At 35.7% G+C, this 24,580-nt stretch overlaps 1 protein-coding gene across 1 annotated transcript in view; it reads left to right on the forward strand.

The window, feature by feature from the left end:
• The window catches only part of PATJ (PATJ crumbs cell polarity complex component), a 165,981-nt gene that overhangs the window by 26,482 nt on the left and 114,919 nt on the right, over positions 1 to 24,580 (forward strand). The window contains exons 10-18 of the mRNA XM_087960374.1: positions 1,647 to 1,737; positions 2,621 to 2,712; positions 4,616 to 4,745; positions 6,278 to 6,391; positions 11,678 to 11,754; positions 12,323 to 12,379; positions 13,595 to 13,729; positions 16,605 to 16,772; positions 23,376 to 23,525. Of these exons, the coding sequence (XP_087816500.1) occupies positions 1,647 to 1,737; positions 2,621 to 2,712; positions 4,616 to 4,745; positions 6,278 to 6,391; positions 11,678 to 11,754; positions 12,323 to 12,379; positions 13,595 to 13,729; positions 16,605 to 16,772; positions 23,376 to 23,525 (1,014 nt within the window). The remainder of the gene's footprint in view (positions 1 to 1,646; positions 1,738 to 2,620; positions 2,713 to 4,615; positions 4,746 to 6,277; positions 6,392 to 11,677; positions 11,755 to 12,322; positions 12,380 to 13,594; positions 13,730 to 16,604; positions 16,773 to 23,375; positions 23,526 to 24,580) is intronic.

The following is a 24,580-nucleotide window of genomic DNA, read 5'->3' on the forward strand; positions in this document are numbered from 1 at the left end:
ACATCGCCAAAATCAACAGCTTTCACTTTCAATCCCAAAGGTGCTTTTGGAAAGGCAACTGAACTCCTTAGACACTTTCACTTTCAATATCTTATTGACTATCTGCCTCATATTTAGCTGAACCATCCAAGTTATAGAATACCTTTCTCTGAAAAGGTCACATAGTATCAGTAATGTATATAATATCAATTTTAACTCAGATGTACAGACTTGACACTATATTTTCTCATCTTACTCTTTGTCAGCTTATGTATTTGTACATAAGTTCTCCTGAAGTACACATTGCTAAAGGACTATGTAAAGAAAAAAAATCAAATCAAATTTTCTGCTGGTAGGAATGGTTAAAACATTTTCATTTGATCAGTTTATAGTAATAGCAATAGCGCTTAAGCCTTATATACTGCTTCACAGTGCTTTATAGCACTCTCTAAGCTGTATACAGAGTCAGCATATTGCCCCCAATAATCTGGGTCATCATTTTACCGGCCTTGGAAGGATGGAAGGCTGAGTCAACCTTGAGCTGCTCAGAATCAAACTCCTAGAGTGAGCAGTGAATTAGCCTAGAGTACTTACATTCTAATTACTGTGTCACCACAGCTCTTCTAATTGTAATTGCTATCTAATTTTTCATTCTATTTATCTTTTTTATATATATTTTAATTTTTAATCTGTTTTAGCACCTGGGAGATATCACAACAATTATAAAATCAGATAGAAAAGTAAATCCAGACACTGGTAAAAATGCAATAATTAATATTGAAATTTAGCATTTTTTAAAAATATAGATTCTTCTTTTTTCTGTTTAAAAGTCCAAAGGGATAATAATTCAATAATATTCAGATGTTCAGAAAGTAATGTGTGAAGACACAGTGTCATGCCCCTGGTGGAGACTGACTGAGGGAGAGGAGGAGCAGCCGATAGGGAGTGGAAGTGTGGCTCCGGAGGCTGGGGAGGAGGCTGGGGAAGAGCAGAGGCCGGCTGAGCAATCAGAGAAGGACCCAGGCCCAACACCCTATCCATCCTAAGGCACACAGGGAGGAGAGGATAAGGGAGAGACGTGATCTATTCGGGAGGAGAGGGCCTTGATCCTCTTCATGGGCTGCAGGTGTGAGAACTGCATAAGAGTTTGGACCTGCATTCTGGCAAACGCTGGAGACAAAGCATGTTTTATTTTGGTTTGAGGTTATCTTGGTTGGCATCCTTCCAACAGACTGTGTCTTGTTATCTCCTTGAATTTGGTAAATACTTCTCCTGTTCCCTTGTGGAAATTTCATCATTGTAGTTTGTTTAGTTTTTAATTTCACCTCTATCTGCTCATTAAATTCGGACTGTATTGCTTTCTTTTGAAGACTATTTTTGAGTACGTTTTATCTCCAACTGAGAATTATTGAACAGTGGGGCCAAGTTGGAGGCATTAAAGGACATTTATTTACATTTTGGATTTTGTTACGTTTGTGTTACACTCTGGGTCATCAGTACACACAGTACATTTGAACACCAGAACATTGTGAAAACAACACACATCTTGTTGTCTTTGGATTGTTAAACCAAAAAAGGCTTTAACTAGGTAACAAATAGAAAAGTTCTGGGCACAAGATTAAATGGTTAATATAATCTGAAAAAAATGGTATCGTTTTGTTTCCCAGGAAAATGAAATCCATGAAGTTAAGTTGACTAAAAAGGATGGACAGAGCCTTGGTATAACAATTGTTGGATATTCTGGAGTTTCTGATTCAGGTGAGTTGTATAATATTGATTGCTAAAGGAAGAGGCTAAATCAGATAATTTGTAGAACGTATGTTTAAGATAGAGAACGATATTGTCAGAGAATGGAGGGAGAGAAATGCTTCTTTGCTTTTTCTCTCCTAAGTATTTATTTAGCCCCAGAGATTTTTAAGCCATGCAGAAAGATTAGGTAAAGTTTCCCCTGTCCAGTTGTGTCCAATTCTTGGGGGAGGTTCTCATTCTCTGTTTCTTAGCCAAGGGAGCCAGCGTTGTCCAAAGATGCTTCCGTGGTCCAGGGAGGGAGCCAGCATGACTGTGTCTCCATCAAAATGGTAGTATAACTTTTCAGTTTGGTTTTCCTATGTTTACCAACCATCAAATGTTTGCCTTTTATGGGATTAAAAAAAGCTAAGAGATATTGTAGCGAAGCTTACATTTTAAAAAATGGATATTTATGAAAAAGCTGAAATCAACTATGAAAATGCTAATGTGTATCAAAAAACATGGAAGTTTCAGACATTCAAAACAACAACAACCACCACCACTACCAAGGAATCTTCCAAAAATAGGAACAGTTAAGGGGGAAACGTGTAAAACTCAGGATAAACATGATTTATGTCATACACACACACATACACACACGATATAAAAGCTCTAAGTATAGCAGAGAAATGGAACCCAGTAGAGAATCTTACAACACTGTATAGCAGATTGAGAAAATGAAACCGATGGAGAAACATTAAGAGAATTCTGGGAGTTGAAGTCCACAGATTGTAAAGGGACCATAGTTGCCTCTATCTGCTCTAGAATGTGTGTGAAATTATGATCAGTGCATGCTAATTTTGTCTGCACTTTCTTCCTCTCTCTTCCCTCCATCTCATTCTCCTCCTTTAAGGGGAAGCTTCAGGGATTTTCATAAAGAACGTAATACCTGACAGTGCTGCGGATCACAATGGTCAGATAAAAGTCAATGACAAAATTATTGCGGTAAGTTGAAAGTTGCATTCATAGAAAGGGATTCTCCTGTTTTCCTTGCTATATTTTCTTTTGGGGTGGGGGGGAGGAAAAAATCAATCAGAATAAATGCTTTAACTTGGGCTAACAGAACAGTGTGTTAGAACAATGTAAGATCTGTGCTGTACCAAGTACCTAGAATATTGCATCCAATTTTGGTCACCACACTATAAAAAAGATGTTGAGACTCTAGAAAGAGTCCAGAGAAGAGCAACCAAGATGATTAGGGGACTGGAGGTTAAAACATATGATGAACGGTTGCAGGAACTGGGCTTGGCTAGTCTAGCAAAGAGAAGGACCAGGGGAGACATGATAGCGGTCTTCCAATATTTGAGGGGCTGCCACAGGGAGGAAGGGGTCAAGCTATTTTCCAAAGCACCTGAAGGCCAGACCAAGGAATAATGGATGGAAACTGAACAAGGAGAGATTTAACCTGGAAAAAAGGAGAAACTTTCTGATAGTGAGAACAATCAATCAGTGGAACAGCTTGCCTTCAGAAGTTGTGAGAGATTCATCACTGGAAGCTTTCAAGAAGAACTGGACTCCACCTGTCAGAAATGGTATAGGGTCTCCTGCTTGGGTGAGGGGGTTGGACTAGATGACCTACAAGGGTCCCTTCCAACTCTGTTAATCTGTAATCTGTAAATCCTACGCTCATCTAAACCAGCTTTCTGGGTTCTCAGTGGATACTTAGTCTGGAATGAGAAGACTATAGTTTCCTTCCTCTATTGCAAAAACCGTATTTCAGACGTGCTATCTATAATTCAGGATGTGCTAAACACTCATCACTATTAATGGCCACTGATAGTCAGAATCACCATGATTATGCTTGGCCATCTTTTAAAAATGATCCAAATATACTGCTATTACCATAATTGCTGGCAGCAAGTGGCATAGCTTAATCAGTGGTCCAGGGCCCTGTTATTTAAGGAACTAGCACTCATCCATAGTGCCTGCCTGGCCAGTCTAATCTGGTAGGGTTGGTGTACTCCAAGTTCCTTCAATTAAGCAATGACATCTCTCAGGACTCCGGAAGCATGTCTTCTCGGTAGGCCTGCCCTCTGGAGGTTCCGCCAAGATCTGAACCTTCCCTGTCCTGTTGGTGTTTCAAAGGGGCTTGAAGACCTGGCTGTTCTCCCAGGCCTTTGGCAAGGACAACCTCCTTTTAACTTGATTTGTTTTCCTTTGTTTCCATCTGATTTTGTTCTGCTGCCATCTTTACCTTGTTTTTTGTTGTTTCTTGATTTTAGTGTTTAAAACTATCTGTAAATCTCCTAGAGTCCTTGGGAAGTTGAGAAGCATATAAATTTGATATATTATTACTATTACTTATATATACATATGTGTATAAGTATGTATGTATGTATCTATGTATCTATGTATATAAGGATAAGTACATATGTCTCTATCTTCACCCCACATTGAGTTTCAGTGGATCATCTTATGAGAAAAGGAGAAAAGTTTTTCTCTCTCTACGTTATCTATTTTATTTATTAAATGTTTATGCCACCCATCTCCCCTATAAGGTGACCCTGGGTGGTTTGCAAGTTAATAATGGCTTTATATAAAGTGTGAGAGTTGAGAAACTTTGTTCTCCTCCCGACCCAGTCCTTGGGGTGAAAACATGGTATCTAAGATTGCAAAATTTTGTCTCTTTTTGTATTTTTGTTTTAAACACATCTGCTTGCCACCTTCCCTACCCTTGAAAGTGGCCAGTTCTTGGTTTCACTTAAGGACTGAATAGATGAGTTAACATGTGTGAATCTGTTTTACCTCATGTTTTGCCTTTGTGCAGTAATTAGCCAAAGTGATGATCTCAACCTGTTTTTGTGCTATGGATTATCATTTTCAAAAGAATTGTGTATGCATACTTTAGGTTAACAGAATTAATATTCAGAATTATACCAACCAAGAAGTTGTGGAAGCTTTACGCAAGACAGGACCAGTTGTTCATCTGACATTGCTTCGAAAGAAACCACATTATGCAGAGACAGAGTTGGATAGAGGTAAAGTTCCTCCCTCCGTTTACGTTCTTTTCTAGTTAAGCTAAAATGCTCAAGATTGTTTTTAATGAGCACCTTGGTATTTTGAAGTGATTTCTACTGTTCCACTTATTTGCAAGGCTGGTTAAGCCAGCAGAACAGGTTAGTCCTGGCCTCTTCTGAAACAAACATGTCATGTAGGGAGATTGCAGCTTTCATAGATAGTAAGCAAAATAATACAACCAGTTGAATTATAAGAATCAGTTAACCTGGTTCCTTTGAATACCTGTTTGTTCCAAAAGGCTCAACAATTAATTAAATTAATTTAAAAAACAGGGTGACGCGGTGGCTCAGTGGCTAAGACACTGAGCTTGTCGATCAGAAAAGTCAGCAGTTCAGTGGTTCGAATCCCTAGCACTGTGTAATGGAGTGAGCTCCCATTACTTGTCCCAGCTTCTGCCAACCTAGCAGTTCGAAAGCATGCAAAGTAAAAATACAAGTAGTAAAATAGGGACCACTTTGGTGGGAAGGTAACAGCGTTCCGTTTGGTGGGAAGGTAACAGCCTTTGGCATTTAGTCATGCCAGCCACGTGACCACGGAGAACGTCTTCGGACAGCACTGGCTCTTCGGCCTTGTAATGGAGATGAGCACCGGCCCCTAGAGCCGGAAACAACTAGCACGTATGTACGAGGGAAACGTTTACCTTTAACTAGTTAAACGATTTTTAAATCCTTAGTTGCCACGAAGGAAGATCAAATTTTCATTCCTACCCCATTTTATTTTTACAGGTGTTGCTATGCACATGTCCCCAAATAGGTGGCAATAATCGCAACCAAAGGGAAATATTTGCTATATTTTAGGTGCAAAATGTGAAACTAAAAAAATGGATGACTGAATTTTATTCTAGAACTCTTCAGGATTTATCCTCTATTGGCTTGTAAAGCAAATCATAGTACATATATTTTGTTGTGTTGTTTCTGCTCCACTTTCAGTTATACCTTTTAACCAATGCTACTTGGTTTGTTTTTAAGACCTTATTTGTTTTGTAAAATTCTATTGTGCTCTTAATTTGTTTTTTCAATCATTATTATAAGCTGAGAAAAGCAAATTAAATGATTATGGAACATTTTTAGGAACCTGAGAACTGAGATATTCTCCTTTAGATTTGACACTCTGGATGAAATCCATAACAGCACTGACCAGAATTCTGTTCTTTCAATGATTGTTCGCAGACCTTCAATTCTCCCACAAAAGATTTAAGCACAAGGCAGGTGGAAGGGAAGTCATTTAGAAAGCTAGAAGAGTTCAGTCATTGTTCAGGTTTTTTTTATATTCCTTTTACATTTTGAAGAAGTTTTTGGGATAGTGGAAATAGAGAAGCATATAATTTTACGAGTTTACTACTATCAGCTGAGGACTTGAGATTTGATAATAGTAGGTTTGGAATAATGTGGAAAGTTGAATTTCCTATCAATTCAGACATATTTTAGAATTTTAAAAAAAGGAACAGTTCAAAGTTTTTGCCTGATTACAGAAGGTTTGGGAACTTTTCCAGGGCATTCACACACACTCAACTTGACTGGTGTGGAAACCGATAGTGAAAATGAGGAACCCCAAGAGCAAAAATATAACACTGAAAATGAAAGGAAGCAGAAACAATACACAATTGGTAAGTCAAACATTCTATTGGAAAACAACTTTTTTGGTACGTTATTGCTTTAAAATTATTATTGTGTAAAAAATAACTAAGGATTACCCACCATAAAATTTCATGAAAAAGCAATACATTAAAAGAGAATCAAGAACAATTAGCTCTAATTTGGATAGAGATATGCTTCAATTTTATTAAATCAGTAACTATATTATCTAGTCATTTGGGTCTTTTGATTCTATAACGAATAACAAAATACCAAAAAAGAATGAGATATCTGGCATACAGCCTGCAAGGATACCATTTTTGTTTACTTCTTAATGAACGTGGGCCAGTCAATAGGCTTGTTGTTGTAGAGAAATATTAAAAGGGGTTTTTACATAAGCCACTTGAGTTCTTGGAGTATATGAAGTAAAGTCCAGTACAGTGTTAAGGTCTTGGGTTAAGGTCTTGGGTTAGGGCTAGGGAGATCTGAACATCTTTAGACATGGATGCTCATTTGGTGAGTTTTGGGCTGAGGTAGTTTATTAGGTAGCAGTGAAATAAAATTAGAGGAGGAAATACTATGAATGTTGCCTTGAGCATTTGAAAGAAAGGGAGGATAGAACTCTTAACAAATATATAAAATGCAACAATATAAATAAAGTCTACCTACTCTTGAATAAATAAAGCAAATACCTTACCACCCTGGTACTAAAGATCTCACTGCGGTCATGTGGCTGCATTTTGGGTGGTCAGTAATCATCCTGCAGTGTCTCCTGGCCATGTGACTATGAATTATGACATTTGGCAAAAATAAATTGCCCGCAACAAACAATGACCTGGCTTAATGATAGCTGTCATTGCTTACCTCTTAATTTCCAGGTTCGTTTATGGTTGGAAGTCTAGGACTATCTATGTGTATGGTTTGCCCTTAGATGCAGAGTGGCAGTGATCTATAGCCATGCATAATAATTCCCCTTAAATACAGGCTAAAATACCCAAAGCTTGGGGTAAAGGAAGTAACAAAAAAATCATTTATTCTACGTTTTTCCAAAAACTAAAAGTCAGATGCTAAAATCAACCATATTTCTGTTCATAATGAAATACATAGTTCTTTAGATGGGCAGGAAGAAGAAAGATAATATATATATATAAAACAAAGCTTTTCTGCTTAGCTAGTTCAATGCCAAGTAAATGTTTCATTCATTATGTTATAATTTTAGAAATTCTTTCCTTCTTATTTGATGCTGCAAGTTGTAATGACTTGGAATAATATCAAATTTTATTGTATTTGGGCATTTATACTCAAATGAGAATGGGTCAAGAGTAAATTAAGTAGCTTGTGGCATGCAATTCTATAGCAGAGAGAACAATTATGTTTTTTCTTACCAAAAAATACAAACCTAATGAGGATAAAGGAATTATAAAATATGTTTTCAGTGATAAATACATTTATCTATCTTTGCTGTTTAAAAACTAAGCCATTTTTTAAAAGCACAGATGATTCTAAAATACTGTTTGTAAAAGTTCATCCTGGAGTAGAATTTAATAACCAGATTAAATTCCAAAAATAGACAGTGGTATTGGAAATGCTAACAAACTCTTAAGTATAATACCAGTAAGGAAAATACTGCTAATTTAATGCCCATTCAAACTATGGAAACATTTTTCAAACATAAAGTACAAACTGTGTTTTCCAAAATGTATTATTTCTTCACTCACTGTCTTAAACTTTAATATCTCTATTTTATTATGCTAATATTGTGAGCTAAAAACAATATGTTTACAGTGGGGAATAAGTCATAAGATATATTTAATCATGATCTTGATTATATATATCTTTGTAAGAACAGCCCCAGTATGTGACGGTTCAACATGTCAACACACATTTTCAGGCACAAATGGTGGTGTTTCAGGAATATTTCTTTTATTTATGTTTTATATTTGCCAATATGAAGACAAATAAAAATACTTAGAAATAAGCAAAGGCATGCAAAAGATACCAAAATGAGAAATTTCCAACCTAATACAGCACGGTTGTCAAAAATGGTATTTCTGTGTTCAAAAGAATTGGTTTAATAAAAAATGAATCCTGTGTAAGTTTTTAAATGTATGCCAGTAGAATTAATAATTTGCTTGGTTCCAGTATGTTCTTGTTGTGTAATAAATATCCAATTCAATATTTGTAGTTATTTGGAATGACTGACAGGCGTGATCTTTAGTATTTCTAGTTCCCCCAAGCAGCATACAGTGCAGTTTTATTTAACATGTCATTGTATGTACTTACATTTAAAACATGTAACAAAATGATACATATGAGTTAAGGACATTTTTTTGTTAGAAAAACAGATGATGCACAGGAACCTGTACAGGGATTTATTAATATGGAATTTTACTGCTATGAAACTTCACCTGATTTCTCCAGAGTTTAACAAAAAATACTGTATAAACATAATGCCCTGTTATAAGCTATCTTCCGGTTGGTTCTGCTTTTAGAGGAAGATTTTTGCTTGCATGTTGGAAGTTCTGACTTCTGCAAGTTACATATTACTTAAGTAAGGAACTTATTATAAGGATAGGAAGGACGGAAGAAAGGAAGGAGAGCAAAGGAAGGAAGGAAGGAAGGAAGGAAGGAAGGAAGGAAGGAAGGAAGGAAGGAAGGAAAGAAAGAAAGAAAGAAAGGAAAGAAAGAAAGAAAGAAAGAAAGAAAGAAAGAAAGAAAGAAAAAGAAAGAAAGAAAGAAAGAAAGAAAGAAAGAAAGAAAGAAAGAAAGAAGACATTGATGCAAATAGGAGATTGAACTGGTCTTAAAGTGAATTTATAGATATATATATATTTATATTTATATTTATATTTATATATATATATATATATATATATATATATATATATATATATGTATGTATATATATATATATATATATATATGTATGTATGTATGTATGTATGTATGTATGTATGTATATATATATATATATATATATATATATATATATATATATATATATATATGTATATATATATATATATATATATATATATATATATATATATATATATATATATATATATATATATATGGTGTTCGGCTTGGTTCGGGTATTTTCCCACGTCATTGTAGTTCTTTTAAAGTTGTAGCAACGTTTCAGCAGAATCTCATCTGCCATCATCAGGCTTCTGTATTGTGTCCGTCTGTGGGTCAGACTTTTACAGTGGTTTCAGATTTAAATTTGGGGCAGCCTATTGCTGTGCCAGAATGGTTTTTCTTCATCCTGATTGGTTGGGAGTCTTGGTCTGTGTTTATTGGTCTCGGAGTTTGCTGTGTTCTGCTTGATGGGTGTTTCTGATATCTTCTGTCTGTTTTTTGGCTCTTTTTGTATCTTGATTGGCTGGCAGCATTGACACGTGGAGCAAGAAGATCTGCTTGTAAGTTTTGACGTGGTTTCCCTATTCACTCAAGTCCCGATAAAAGAGACCCTTGAAATCATCAAAAATAAATACCAACCAGCCAAACACCTCATGGAACTAACAGAACACTGCTTAACCAACACATATTTCATATACAAAGGACAAAGATACAAACAAATAGAAGGAGCCCCCATGGGATCACCACTGTCACCTGTCATTGCTAACCTGTTCATGGAAGAATTCGAATCCAGAGCCCTGGCCAATGCCATCCTCAAACCCAAACTATGGTTAAGATACATCGATGACACATTCGTGATTTGGCCCCATGGACAAGAAAACCTAAACAATTTCCTAACACACCTAAACAGCGCACACCCCAAAATCAAGTTCACCATGGAAACAGAAACAAACAAACAACTACCATTCCTAGATGTACTAATCTACAAAAAACAGATGGCACACTAGGACACACCATATACCAGAAGAAAACACACACCAACCGCTACCTCAACGCCCAATCCCACCACCACCCAGCACAGATAAACTCCGTGGCTAAAACACTAATTACCAGAACCAAACGCCTGGCAGACAAGACACACATTAAGGCTGAACTATGCACCCTGACTAAAGTACTGACAGCCAACGGCTTCCACAAAAGCAAAATCACCAGCTTGATCCACAAAAACACACTGAAACATAATAGAGACCCAGAAGATGAACAGACCTATGGAACAGCTGTCCTGCCCTACATAAGAGGTACTACAGACAAAATTAGTAAGGTACTACACAGACATCACATCAGGACTGCCTTCAAAACAGACAGAAAAATAGCAGCCATCCTTAGCAACCCCAAAGATAAAATTGACCTGGAAAACCAAGGCGTATACGAAGTCCCCTGTGCATCATGCCCGGCCACATACATTGGACAGACCAATAGAAGAATAAGTACCCGCCTGGATGAACACAAAAATGCAGTCAAAAAGCTGGAACACACTTCCTCACTAGTCCAACACATGGAAGCTACAGGTCATAGCATCAACTTCAATGGCACCAAAACCCTGGCCACTATGGAAAACCCTAGCCACAGAGTCATCAGAGAAGCCATAGAGATTGAAAAAGACCAGAAAGCATGAACAGAAGAGATGATTCCACCAGGCTGTCAATCATTTGGAAGCCTGCACTCACAAACAAAAAATCTCCACACCACAAGCCAGGCAAACACCTGGGCACAAACAGATCCCCCTGATACCTCCAGCTCAAACACACCCCAACCAGGCACCCAGATGAAACCCAGCTTCCTAACTAATGATAGCCGTCCATTTACCCGAAGCCAAGCTGCACTAAAGACCTCCATTAAAGTAACTCAATGCTGCCAGCCAATCAAGATACAAAAAGAGCCAAAAACAGACAGAAGATATCAGAAACACCCATCAAGCAGAACACAGCAAACTCCGAGACCAATAAACACAGACCAAGACTCCCAACCAATCAGGATGAAGAAAAAACCATTCTGGCACAGCAATAGGCTGCCCCAAATTTAAATCTGAAACCACTGTAAAAGTCTGACCCACAGACGGACACAATACAGAAGCCTGATGATGGCAGATGAGATTCTGCTGAAACGTTGCTACAACTTTAAAAGAACTACAATGACGTGGGAAAATACCCGAACCAAGCCGAACACCATACATGTAAGTACCCGAAAACTTAAGAAAACATATATATATATATATATATATATATATATATATATATATATATATATATATATATATATATATATATATATATATATATATATATATATATATATATATAGCAGGGCTATTAGTTTAGGATGCTTTGTGTTTTGCTAAATGTAAGTAAACAATGAACAGTTCTAACAACTGCCTTATAATAATAAATGTAATTTAGGGAACACCTTAGACTTACCAGAAGATAAGCCAACATCCAAGTGGGAAACATTGCTGGGACCTGATTATGAAGTTATGGTATGTTATCCCTCATTAAATTACTGGGAATGTATTGTTTTTATTGTTTTCAAGAAATGAGACCTTAAATAAGAATGTTTATTTTTTGAGCAGCGGGTTAAACTTTTAACAGTTTGGTAAAGTATTTTTCAACCTCAATAACTTTAAGAGGTATGAACTTCAGCTACCAGAATTCCCAGCCAGCATGGCTGGGGTATTCTGAGAGGTGAAGTCCACACCTCTTAAAATTGCTGAGGTTGAGAAACACTGGTTTAGTACACATAGGAAATAATTTAAATAAACTGAATTATAGAAATGTGACCATTGATCCACATTGAGTCTGATCAATAATTAAACCTGTTTCTGCAGACTTAGGGTTTATTTCTCTCAGGCCAACCTTTAGATGATTTCAAGCTATGTAAAGCTTTTCGTCTTTTGCCTAATGAGCAACATGGCTATATTTCTAGTGCTTCAATCTCTCACTTGCTCCAGTAATGCATCTGCAATATATTTTAGTCAATTTCTTTTGAGTTTTTAAGTAGTTCTTTGTTATACCAATGAAGCCTTTCTGTTTTTATTTGCTTTTTAGGTTGTCACAATAGATACACCAATTGCAAATGATGCTGAACTACAAAAATATTCAAAGGTATTGAATCTTTTTTTCCTTTTAACATTCTGTGACATGTTAGTAATGGAAATAGGAATGGATGTGAATCATGTGATATAAATATTTTTGACACTTTGCATATCTTTTGTGCTGCTGTTATGTGGGCATGAATTTATTCAATAAACTACTTAATTTTTGTAAAGTATATTTTACAGCTTTGCTTGTTAAAATGCTTTGTAAACCTTTCCTTGGATATCCATTGTTTAGGATTGGCACTGAAAAAAAATGTAGTTAATATACCTAAGAAGAAACATTTTAAAGGAAGGATCTTCTGTAAATCAAACCTTGATTGGAAATTTGCATTAACTTGCAGGGCTACTGCAAGTTTTTGTTAACTTGCAGTAATTTTATTAATTATTAACTTGCAGTAATAATTCTGAATTCCAGGGGGAAAAAGTCTTTACAGTATCTGCATGCTGAATTTGGCTCAACTTGGTTCTTTCAACAACAGAAATACATTTTTTTAATACTTAACAAGTTGGACTCAGAAACCAGGGTTCATTACTAATTTATCCCTTCATTTATGTATTAATTTATGCACTTATTTTATTAATTCAAGCCTTATTTAAATAATATTCTATACTTTTCTCCCTGATTTGTTTAAGTATGTCATACAGAGGGTGGTAAGAAGTAATTATCCAATCTAACATTTTTATTCTGCTAAGAACAGTTTTTAGTCTGTCTGGTATTTCTCCATTTCTCTGTTGGTTAAATATCTCTCCTAAAACATTCATAGTCCCATTTTCATTGGTTTGTTATAAAACAGCTTATATTTTCCTAGTCAGATCTTAGTGATCATGTCACATCCAAGCCATCCATGTGTCCCCCTCTATTATTTTTATAAGTGTGACAACCTGGGGATCTAAGGGCTGCTGGCTAGACTGACAAGCAAAAGGAAAGCAAGAACAAAAGAAAATCAAAAATAATAAAAAAGTAATGGTAAAGGCAAAAACAAAGCAATGCCACTTCTGTGATCCCTTACAGAAAATTGCATGGCAATTTAGTAGTAGGCATTGAGATGGACTTTAGGGCATCATCCTTTTATCAAGGAGTATTAAAATAAAAATAAATCAAATTCAATTAATTACTAAATTAAAATATTCAGTTGTTTCAAACATCACAGAGCTACAGAATCTAACTCACATTCTTTGTAAATGTTCTTATCTGACTATTTTTGTGATATATTTTAAATAGCTGCTGCCTATTCACACATTAAGGCTCGGGGTTGAACTGGATACTTTTGAAGGACATCATTACATCTCTTCCATTGCTACAGATGGCCCAATTGCTAAACTTGGCTTACTGCAACTAGAGGATGAACTTTTAGAGGTATAATTTTAAAAGAATATGTTGTATGAAAAATATTGCATAATTTTTAATAATCAATGCTGTATCATGGAGTGTATGCTTTAAGTGCATTAAAATGCATTTTAGGATATCGAGATTTGCTTGAGAAATTAAATCTTCCAAAGTCCTTAGCAAGTACAGCATGTTTTTCCATTGGAAGTCTCCACCTCTGTATAGGAGATATTTTTAGAAGTATACAAAATATTGAATGGAATATTTGTTCCTGTAACTCATTCCAAATCTTCCATTACATTCAGAGCTTGTGATTTCAATTTCATTCCCCAATTGCTTTGCTTAATGTAACACTGAGTTTTTGGCTTAAAATGTTTCCACTGTTAGCCTCTAGCAATTATTTGAAACAGAAACCCTAATAGGTGTCTGGCTGGCTCTCATTTTTTCTGTATACATATGATGTAGATGTACCCAATTAATTCTAATTTAGTATCACTTGGCATTAGCTGGACTGCAATTCTATTCTAGAAGAAAATTATGAAGGGATTATCAGACCTCTTCTTTTTGAGTATGCTAAAATAGATTCAAACTTAAATGTCCCTTCTCAAATGGCCTGGACTTTTGTGTGGTTATTGCCCTCCTTACAGTCTGATCTCTACAGAAAAAAAGAATATATAGATTGGAAGAACTATTTATTTATTTTATTTGATTTGCCAATTGTTTACAAGATAATAAGTATAAGTGTATACATAGTTGTGAATACATGAAATGGGTACATATAAGAAAAATAAAAGAATAAGAGAAACAATAGGACAGGGACGGTAGGCACGTTGGTGCGCTTATGCATGCCCCCTACAGACCTCTTAGGAAAGGGGTGAGGTCAATAGTAGACAGTCTAAGGTTAAAGTTTTTGGGGTTTGGGGAAGAAACTACAGAGTCGGGTAGAGTATTCCAGACATTGACCACTCTATTGCTGAAATTTGATCTGTAATATGAAAAGATTTTCCACTCCCAAATACAATATATCTTGAAACCTACAAAAATATAATTTTCCTCTCATTGAAGTCAATGGGAGAGAAATATTTTTAAAATGTGAAATTTCTCTCTCCAGTTCACAATGGGGATTTAGCATAGCTTTGTTATTATAACATAGCATAGGATTTGCTATTCAATTCCATCCCCAACATATGGACTTCTACAGACGTGCAGTGTAAATCCTGAAAGGTTTCTATAGTAACTATTCACTTAATTATGATAGTAATCAATCTAGCATTCCATTTGTCCAAGTCACCGACTTACATTACACAGACCTTCTCTTGATATCATAATGTTAATGTGAGCAACAATAAGATTAGTAAAAAATTAGATTAGAATTCTGTGTAGATTAGTTTTATTCTACCAAAAGGGTAAAATGAAACTTTACTGAAGTGAGTCCATTCTGATGACCCACGTGTTTTTCAACCTCACTTTTGATTTCAATGGATGAACAAAAAGAAATTGTTAGATTAGTCTGGAAGCCTGGTGCCAAATCCTTACAAACCATTCTACTTCTGAAAATACTTAATGCGAAACTAATGTTGTTTTGAAAAATGTAGTTGTCTCAATGCCTTTCTGCAATATACTATGTTCTATGGAATAGTTCCAAAATGTGACAGAATTTACAAGCACGTTGAACAAGTTTCTGAAAACTGAGGCTATTAACTACTGATGAATAGTGCAGCCTTTGAGACAGATTTTTCCTCCTTTCTATTCAGCTGTGTCCAAATTCCCGGAGACTGTCGGGACAAGTCCCTGTAGTTTTGTCTGCAAGGTTTTTCAGAAGCAGTTTGCTATTGCCTCTTTCCTAGGGCTAAGAGAAAGTGACTGGCCTCAGGTAACCCAGCTGGCTTTGTCCCTTAAGGCAGCACTAGAATTCACATGTCCCAGTTTCTAGCTTGAGGTGGATTAATCCATTTAAATCTTGAGTTAATCATGACTACTCAATGCATCCATATGCACACAAAATTTGCAATTTCTTTTGTGTGAAAAACTCTATAAAATGGCAAACACATTCTAGAAGGAATACACAATATACAAGCCAACAAAAAATCAAGATGTAGTATTTTAAGAGTATAGAGTTAAACTATTCTATATATAAAATGGCTAACCACTCCAAGTAAAATATAGATGGATTCATTTATAGATTGCCTATTACCACAACACTGCTAGTAGTTACTAACATAAACACTGTTACTATAACTAGCTAATTTGAGGTTAGTAGGTAACTCTCTTGGTTGTCCTATACATCAGTCTACATTTTTACAAATCATTGTGGATTTTATGAGCCACAAAACTATGGGACTGGGAGCAGTAGAACTAACAAGACCTATTCTGACATCAAGAAATTCAATTTGTGAAAAGAACTAGAAAAGATAATAATAATAAGGGGAGTATTTGTAGAACAAAACCTTAACAGTTAACCAATGTTTCTTCACATGCTGCTGAAGTACAATTCCTTGCAGTCTTTAATGTTCTCAGTGCTGAAGGGTATCCTAGTACAAGAATATCTGAAGAGTTACAGTAAAAGAGGAGATGAGAGTAGAAAGGCCATGGAGATCAAGTAAAGTAAATAAATACTATTGATTGCTTTAGTGGTTTAAGGAAGTCATTAGTTTCCTGAAAATGGTATGTCTTTTGTGTGGGGGAGGGAGGGAGGGAGGGAAGGGAAGGGAAGGAGAGAGAGCGAGTGCTTTTTTTCTCCATCACTGGAATTGTAAATGAAGTTCATCTACCTGTACATTGGGGAGAGAAAATTGCACTTGCCTATCATTGAAACACTAGAAAGTGAGCAGTGAAATATTCATGATCAATCCAAATAGTTTGAAAGTATAGGTCAACTTAGGAATGGTGTCCTTTCTTTCTTTAGGTAAATGGTGTCCAGCTCTATGGGAAATCCCGCCGTGAAGCTGTTTCTTTTCTGAAAGAAGTTCCCCCTCCATTTACCCTAATTTGTTGCCGCCGTTTGTTTGATGATGACACGGAATCTTTTGTGGATGAGCCTACAGCCACAATCGCTCATTCTTTAGAACCAAAGGTATTTTTTTAATAAAAAACAACAACAAACCTATGGCATGTTTCCAAGGATTTCCCAAAGATTATTAATTGACTCTGCTACTGCTTTCAGTATTGGTTACTTTGCATTTAATTTTCATTATGAATAATGAATGTGAATGATTCATAAGCTATTTTCCTACGGCTCAGAATGGCATGGTTTTTTTTTTTAAAAAGTAAAATTCCTAACCACATGACAGTGGAAAATGCTCTGCTTCATCTGCCTTTTCAATTTTCTTATTATTGGCGTGTACATTAGCATATTGCTTTCTTTTCTTTAAACGGTTCATGAAAAGTTATTATCTTTGAAACTACTAGGAGCGTAGCAATAGAAGCTTCGCTGTTACCTTGTAAATGATTAAATTCTATCTTTTATTATCATATTTAGTGAAATATTGTAATACAGTACTTTAATAAACACTATTGGAATGGAAAATATGAGCAGTATTACATTACAGCCGACAATGCTCAAAATTTATGATGCTTCATCCATGATAGATAACATTGGGTCTTAATATCAGGTTGTTGAATAGCACTCCACAATCTAGAGCCATAGATCCAAATTTTTATTCCTTCTGACTTGTGATTTATCTGGGAAATCTACATATCATCCATTCTGTTATTTAAAGAAGCTGAAGGAAAAACCAAAGTACAGGTAGTCCTTGACTTACAACAGTTTGTTTAGTGACTGCTCAAAGTTACAGTGGCATTGAATAAAATGACTTATGACCATTTTTCGCACTTATGTCCATTGCAGTACCCCCATGAAAAATTCATCACTTATGTCCATTGCAGTACCCCCATGAAAAATTCATCAAAATTCAGACGCTTGGCAATTGGTTCATATTTATGACAGTTGCAGTGTCCCACAGTCATTTGTTCCCCTTTTACGACCTTCTGATAAGCAAAGTCAATTGAGAAGCCAGATTCACTTAACAACTGTGTTACTAACTGTAGTGATTCACTTAAGAAATATGGCAAGAAATTAATACTGTTTAAAAAAACTTTTGCAATGGATGAACAAAAAGAAATTGTTAGATTAGTCTGGAACTTGCCAAATCCTTACAAACCATTCTATGAAAATACTCGAAACTAATGTTGTTTTGAAAAATGTAGTTGTCTCAATGCCTTTCTGCAATATACTATGTTCTATGGAATAGTTCCAAAATGTGACAGAATTTACAAGCATGTTGAACAAGTTTCTGAAAACTGAGGCTATTAACTACTGATGAATAGTGCAGCCTTTGAGACAGAGCTGTGTCCAAATTCCGGAGACTGTCGGGACAAGTCCCTGTAGTTTTGTCTGCAAGGTTTTTCAAGAAGCAGTTTGCTATTGCCTCTTTCCTAGGGCTAAGAGAAAGTGACTGGCCTCAGGTAACCCAGCTGGCTTTGTCCCTTAAGGCAGCACTAGAATTCACATGTCCCAGTTTCTAGCTTGAGGTGGATTAATCCATTTAAATCTTGAGTTAATCATGACTACTCAATGCATCCATATGCACACAAAATTTGCAATTTCTTTTGTGTGAAAAACTCTATAAAATGGCAAACACATTCTAGAAGGAATACACAATATACAAGCCAACAAAAATCAAGATGTAGTATTTTAAGAGTATAGAGTTAAACTATTCTATATATAAAATGGCTAACCACTCCAAGTAAAATATAGATGGATTCATTTATAGATTGCCTATTACCACAACACTGCTAGTAGTTACTAACATAAACACTGTTACTATAACTAGCTAATTTGAGGTTAGTAGGTAACTCTCTTGGTTGTCCTATACATCAGTCTACATTTTTACAAATCATTGTGGATTTTATGAGCCACAAAACTATGGGACTGGGAGCAGTAGAACTAACAAGACCTATTCTGACATCAAGAAATTCAATTTGTGAAAAGAACTAGAAAAGATAATAATAATAAGGGGAGTATTTGTAGAACAAAACCTTAACAGTTAACCAATGTTTCTTCACATGCTGCTGAAGTACAATTCCTTGCAGTCTTTAATGTTCTCAGTGCTGAAGGGTATCCTAGTACAAGAATATCTGAAGAGTTACAGTAAAAGAGGAGATGAGAGTAGAAAGGCCATGGAGATCAAGTAAAGTAAATAAATACTATTGATTGCTTTAGTGGTTTAAGGAAGTCATTAGTTTCCTGAAAATGGTATGTCTTTTGTGTGGGGGGGAGGGAGGGAGGGAGGGAAGGGAAGGGAAGGAGAGAGAGTGAGTGCTTTTTTTCTCCATCACTGGAATTGTAAATGAAGTTCATCTACCTGTACATTGGGGAGAGAAAATTGCACTTGCCTATCATTGAAACACTAGAAAGTGAGCAGTGAAATATTCATGATCAATCCAAATAGTTTGAAAGTATAGGTCAACTTAGGAATGGTGTCCTTTCTTTCTTTAGGTAAATGGTGTCCAGCTCTATGGGAAATCCCGCCGTGAAGCTGTTTCTTTTCTGAAAGAAGTTCCCCCTCCATTTATCCTAATTTGTTGCCGCCGTTTGTTTGATGATGACACGGAATCTTTTGTGGATGAGCCTACAGCCACAATCGCTCATTCTTTAGAACCAAAGGTATTTTTTTAATAAAAAACAACAACAAACCTATGGCATGTTTCCAAGGATTTCCCAAAGATTATTAATTGACTCTGCTACTGCTTTCAGTATTGGTTACTTTGCATTTAATTTTCATTATGAATAATGAATGTGAATGATTCATAAGCTATTTTCCTACGGCTCAGAATGGCATGGTTTTTTTAAAAAAAGTAAAATTCCTAACCACATGACAGTGGAAAATGCTCTGCTTCATCTGCCTTTTCAATTTTCTTATTATTGGCGTGTACATTAGCATATTGCTTTCTTTTCTTTAAACGGTTCATGAAAAGTTATTATCTTTGAAACTACTAGGAGCGTAGCAATAGAAGCTTCGCTGTTACCTTGTAAATGATTAAATTCTATCTTTTATTATCATATTTAGTGAAATATTGTAATACAGTACTTTAATAAACACTATTGGAATGGAAAATATGAGCAGTATTACATTACAGCCGACAATGCTCAAAATTTATGATGCTTCATCCATGATAGATAACATTGGGTCTTAATATCAGGTTGTTGAATAGCACTCCACAATCTAGAGCCATAGATCCAAATTTTTATTCCTTCTGACTTGTGATTTATCTGGGAAATCTACATATCATCCATTCTGTTATTTAAAGAAGCTGAAGGAAAAACCAAAGTACAGGTAGTCCTTGACTTACAACAGTTTGTTTAGTGACTGCTCAAAGTTACAGTGGCATTGAATAAAATGACTTATGACCATTTTTCGCACTTATGTCCATTGCAGTACCCCCATGAAAAATTCATCAAAATTCAGACGCTTGGCAATTGGTTCATATTTATGACAGTTGCAGTGTCCCACAGTCATTTGTTCCCCTTTTACGACCTTCTGATAAGCAAAGTCAATTGAGAAGCCAGATTCACTTAACAACTGTGTTACTAACTGTAGTGATTCACTTAAGAAATATGGCAAGAAATTAATACATAAAAAGAAGCAAAACTCACTTAATACATTCTCACTTAGCAACATAAATGCTGGACTCAATTGTGGTCATAAGTCAAGGACTACCTGTAGTTACAATCTGATTTCCATATTAATTCTTGTAAAATAATCTTTTCTGACCCAAACCCTTTTCCAATAAAACAAACAATAACCAAAGGGAACAGAAACCTTTTAATGAATCTTACGAATCCCTGGTTAAAAGGCTGCTGCAAACTAATTAACTTTGATAAACACAAACCTTGCCAAAACTGTGTGAGACTGCCAAGAATCACAGATAAGAAATCTTTCACAACACAAGAGTCTTCAAATACCAACTTGAAATACTGGAATGTCCACGAGGCTAAGTTTTAAAACGTCTTTTCTTCCTGCAAAGAACGTTAGCTTCACAGTTGCCTTTTATCTTATTGAAGGGGGGGCCATTACCTTGCAGCCTTACTTCCGAGTTGCCCATGCTATTGCAGCTGCTCTTTCCTGCGAGCAATCCTGCGCACATGAGCACTTGGCAAACCTCTTCATCACTGCTGCTAGCCCCCACAATCTCTGAAGGCAGCAGTCTACTCCCTAATGGTCCTGGCCTCTCATCTGAGTCCTCGCTCTCCTCAGCCATTTGTACCTGCTGCTGGCTAACCACAACATAATCTAACTAAAGGATATTCCAGAATTAGATTTGAAGATGCCTGCTACTGTATGCTATGTTTAGATACTCTGAACACCTCAGTTAGAATCCAGAGCAGGACAAGTGCTAAGTGATAACTTCTGCTCTTTAGGCAGAATTTCCACCTCAGTGTAAAAACTTTGGGGAAGATAATTTCCAGATGTTTAAGAGGCTACTTCTAGAAGGAATAATCAAACATTTTCTATTCCAGCTGTGAACATTGTGCTCATACATTCCATCAAAAACGAATACACTTTAAAATATTTTTGTGTGTAGGACAATAGTGATTAACTTCTCTTTTTTAGTGTTACTGAGTGGGAGATTTTTAAAATGGAACGTTTTTGAACTGCAAGTTCCAAAACTTGATGGTGCTAAGTATGTGCTTCTGAATTCTAAACTTGTCCTTGTAGTTTAGAAAGTGTATCTTCATGCAGAAATATTTCATGTTCCTGACTTCACTACTTTTAATGTAATTGGAAATTCTTGGTGGCTTATCTAGGCAGGTAGCTAGAAACATCATTGTACTAATGATACCAAGTATGTAAATCAATGAAAGGACATGCTGACAGTGTACATCCCATTCATCTTTCTACAGTATAATAAAGGAGCAAAAGTTTTGAATTATACTAATCTCTGAATTCTCCATTAGCTGATTGCTTCCATCTTGTGAACAAAGAAATTGATGGTACCTGGAAGATTATAGTTTTAGCTATTAAACTTTCTAGACATTGATTTTTTATTATTTCAATTGTAAAATAAATATGTGTTTTGGGTGTTCCTTAGGTTTCTCAATTTAGGTAGTATATCAGTTAAAAAAAACCATTTAAACTAATGAAAAGATACTTCATAAATGTCAATTTCTGTTAGTCATTTTTAAACTATCAACTGAGAATGTTTTCTACACATTCTTTCATCTTTGCATAAAAACACCTGATGTTATGGCTGAATATTGGTTGCAAATAATTTTCCTTTTCAAACTAGATTGATCTAGATGTTATTTTTTCCTTCTTGCCCAAAAAGGACTTTTGTGTAAATTAACAGTCAAATTAAAATATAGTCATTGATAAAGTATTTTGTATAAAATATGAACTGAACTAGAAGCATTAGAAAGTCATTTTGTGAGATGGATAACCATACATATTGAATAAAATAAAAAATTCTTAATTTTGATCCTTATTTGCACTTGATATTTATTCCTTACACCTTGAGACTTTCTACTTATACTTGTAAGTATAAGTTTTATTTTTATAAAACTTATAAAAATAAAATGGCCAATATGTAATTTTATGAAATCTCTGGGCAACCCTGTCTCATTTGGGCATGTTTCTTTACCTAAACAGAGAAACACAATGACCAAGGGCAGGTAAAAAAAAAAAAAGGAAAAAAAACAGTGGTCATAGGAGTAACTTCCAACTTCATACTAGCTTTCCCATTGAGTTTCTTTGTGAAAATTTGGCAGGGAGCATCAGAAATTCCTTCCCTTCCCTTCCCATCCTGCAGATAAGTGGCTGCTGCTTGATGGGGGAGGGAGGAAGGGATTGTGAGACTGGCTGGGAAATTGTTACAGAATGTTGAAAATAATGATCATGTGACTGCAGCTGAAGCCCAACAGCTAGTAGCACCAAAGCAGCAATAGTTTCCCCAAATCTCATCCCCTCATGAGTCCCAAATTTTAGACACATTTTGGTTCAAAAATTGTTGTCCTACATTGCATCATTTCACCCAGTTAAAAGCAGGAGTGAGATTCTACCAGTTCGTACCTATTTGCAAGAACCGGTTGTTAACATTCTAAGCAGTTCAGAGAACCGGTTTTTGGGCGAATCCTGTAAGGAAGGCAGGAAGGAAACATTCTGGTGTTGCTTATAGAAACTGCCTCTCCATTAACCCTTATTACATTCTTGGCAGGACTAGACTTCCTGTCTCAGGAACTTCTCTGGAGTTTTTTTCCCCTCCTTTGCTGGTACTTTGCTTGTGTGGAGTGACCATTCAAAGTTACAATGGCACTGAAAAAAGTGACTTACGACCATTTTTCACACTTACGACTGTTGCAGTATCCCCACAGTCATGAGAGGCCAGGCAAGGAGATGCTTGCTTCGAGGTGAGTGATATTGAGTTGGCCACACCCACCCAATAACATGACCATCAAGCCCTGTCCACCCAGTCACATGACCACCAAGCCACACCCACCACCTAAGCTATGCCCACAGAACTGGTTGTTAAAAATTTTGAATCCCACCCCTGGTTAAAAGATTACGACAACTAGAGTTTTAGTAGTATATAGATGGAAATTCCAATCTAAATGACCTTTTTGATTTGTATATACTAGATACCTTTTACCAGTAGAATAAGCATGTTCTATTTTTCTTAGGTGAAGTTTGAAAATTCAGAGGAACAGCAGGAAAATAAAGAGCAGGAAGATGAAGATGTGGAACTAGCACTATGGTCTTCTGAAGTCCAAGACATTGTCCTGGTTAAAGATGCAAAAATAGGTTTAGGATTCAGCATTTTAGACTACCAGGTATGCTTACATCCTTAACAAGCAAATGTATCCAAACTAAATGTGCAAGATAGAAATTAATAGTTTTCTTACATTAGATTTGGGGCAGGCATTCTTTTGTTCTTCTGCACATTCCCTCCCATTCTGTTTCTAAAACTGTTCCAACAGTTTCAACTCTCCAGATCTGGATTTAGTTACTATGGTGGGATAAGTAGAAAAGAAGGAACTCTCTTTATGGAAGTGGATTTTTGTTGATACTGTTCTGTGTTCATTATGTTTTGGCAACATTCCTTGATTTTTATTTATTTGTTGGATCCATAAACATATCTTCATGATGCACATGACTTGCAATGGTTACATATTGCTGACATCATCTTTATATATTATCAAGCAGCAGAACTGCAAGACTGGGTTAAAAGCTTTGTTCTTAATTTTAAAATGTTGGTTTCATATGTATACATTACGTATATGGAACCATTTTATACTTAAACAGTATTTGTTTAATAATAGTTTGGTAGTTCAGTGTAATGTTGAAAAATTAGAAAGAATATTAGCTAACTTCATGTTTTTCATTTTATAAACATTCATGCCAAGGATGTGACATAGATAAGGTAAACTTGTGATTCTCAGATAGGAAAGAAATGATTTATAATTTTAACATTGTAAAAATATAGACAGCTGAGAAGTATAGCCCTGATGTCATGAAAAGAAAAGCTGTAAATAAGCAGAAGTTAAAGAACTATACTAAGGAAAACCAAAAGGGATTCTTTTAAATATGTTAAAAACAACAGTCAAGAAAAAATATCAATATAGCTGGTGGTAAAATACTAACAGAAGAGGAAGAGGTTATTTGACTTTTATTTTGATTTAGACTTCTGGAATAAAAAAGGTTAGTATTCAAGCAAGAAGTTGTGAAAAAAAGTAGGATGGGCAGAATTGAAGCTTGTGACTAATAGAAATGATCAGAAAATACACCATTTCTTTGAATTAGTTCAACTCTCAGAAACCAAATGAATTGAACCCTGGGATCTTACCTCATGGTTCTGACTCAAATGTTGAAAAATCCTACGAAGGAA

Source organism: Notechis scutatus, chromosome 3, assembly GCF_049901735.1.
Source record: "Notechis scutatus isolate UNSWTSFEM ecotype Mainland chromosome 3, rNotScu1.2, whole genome shotgun sequence".
NCBI lineage: Eukaryota > Metazoa > Chordata > Lepidosauria > Squamata > Elapidae > Notechis > Notechis scutatus.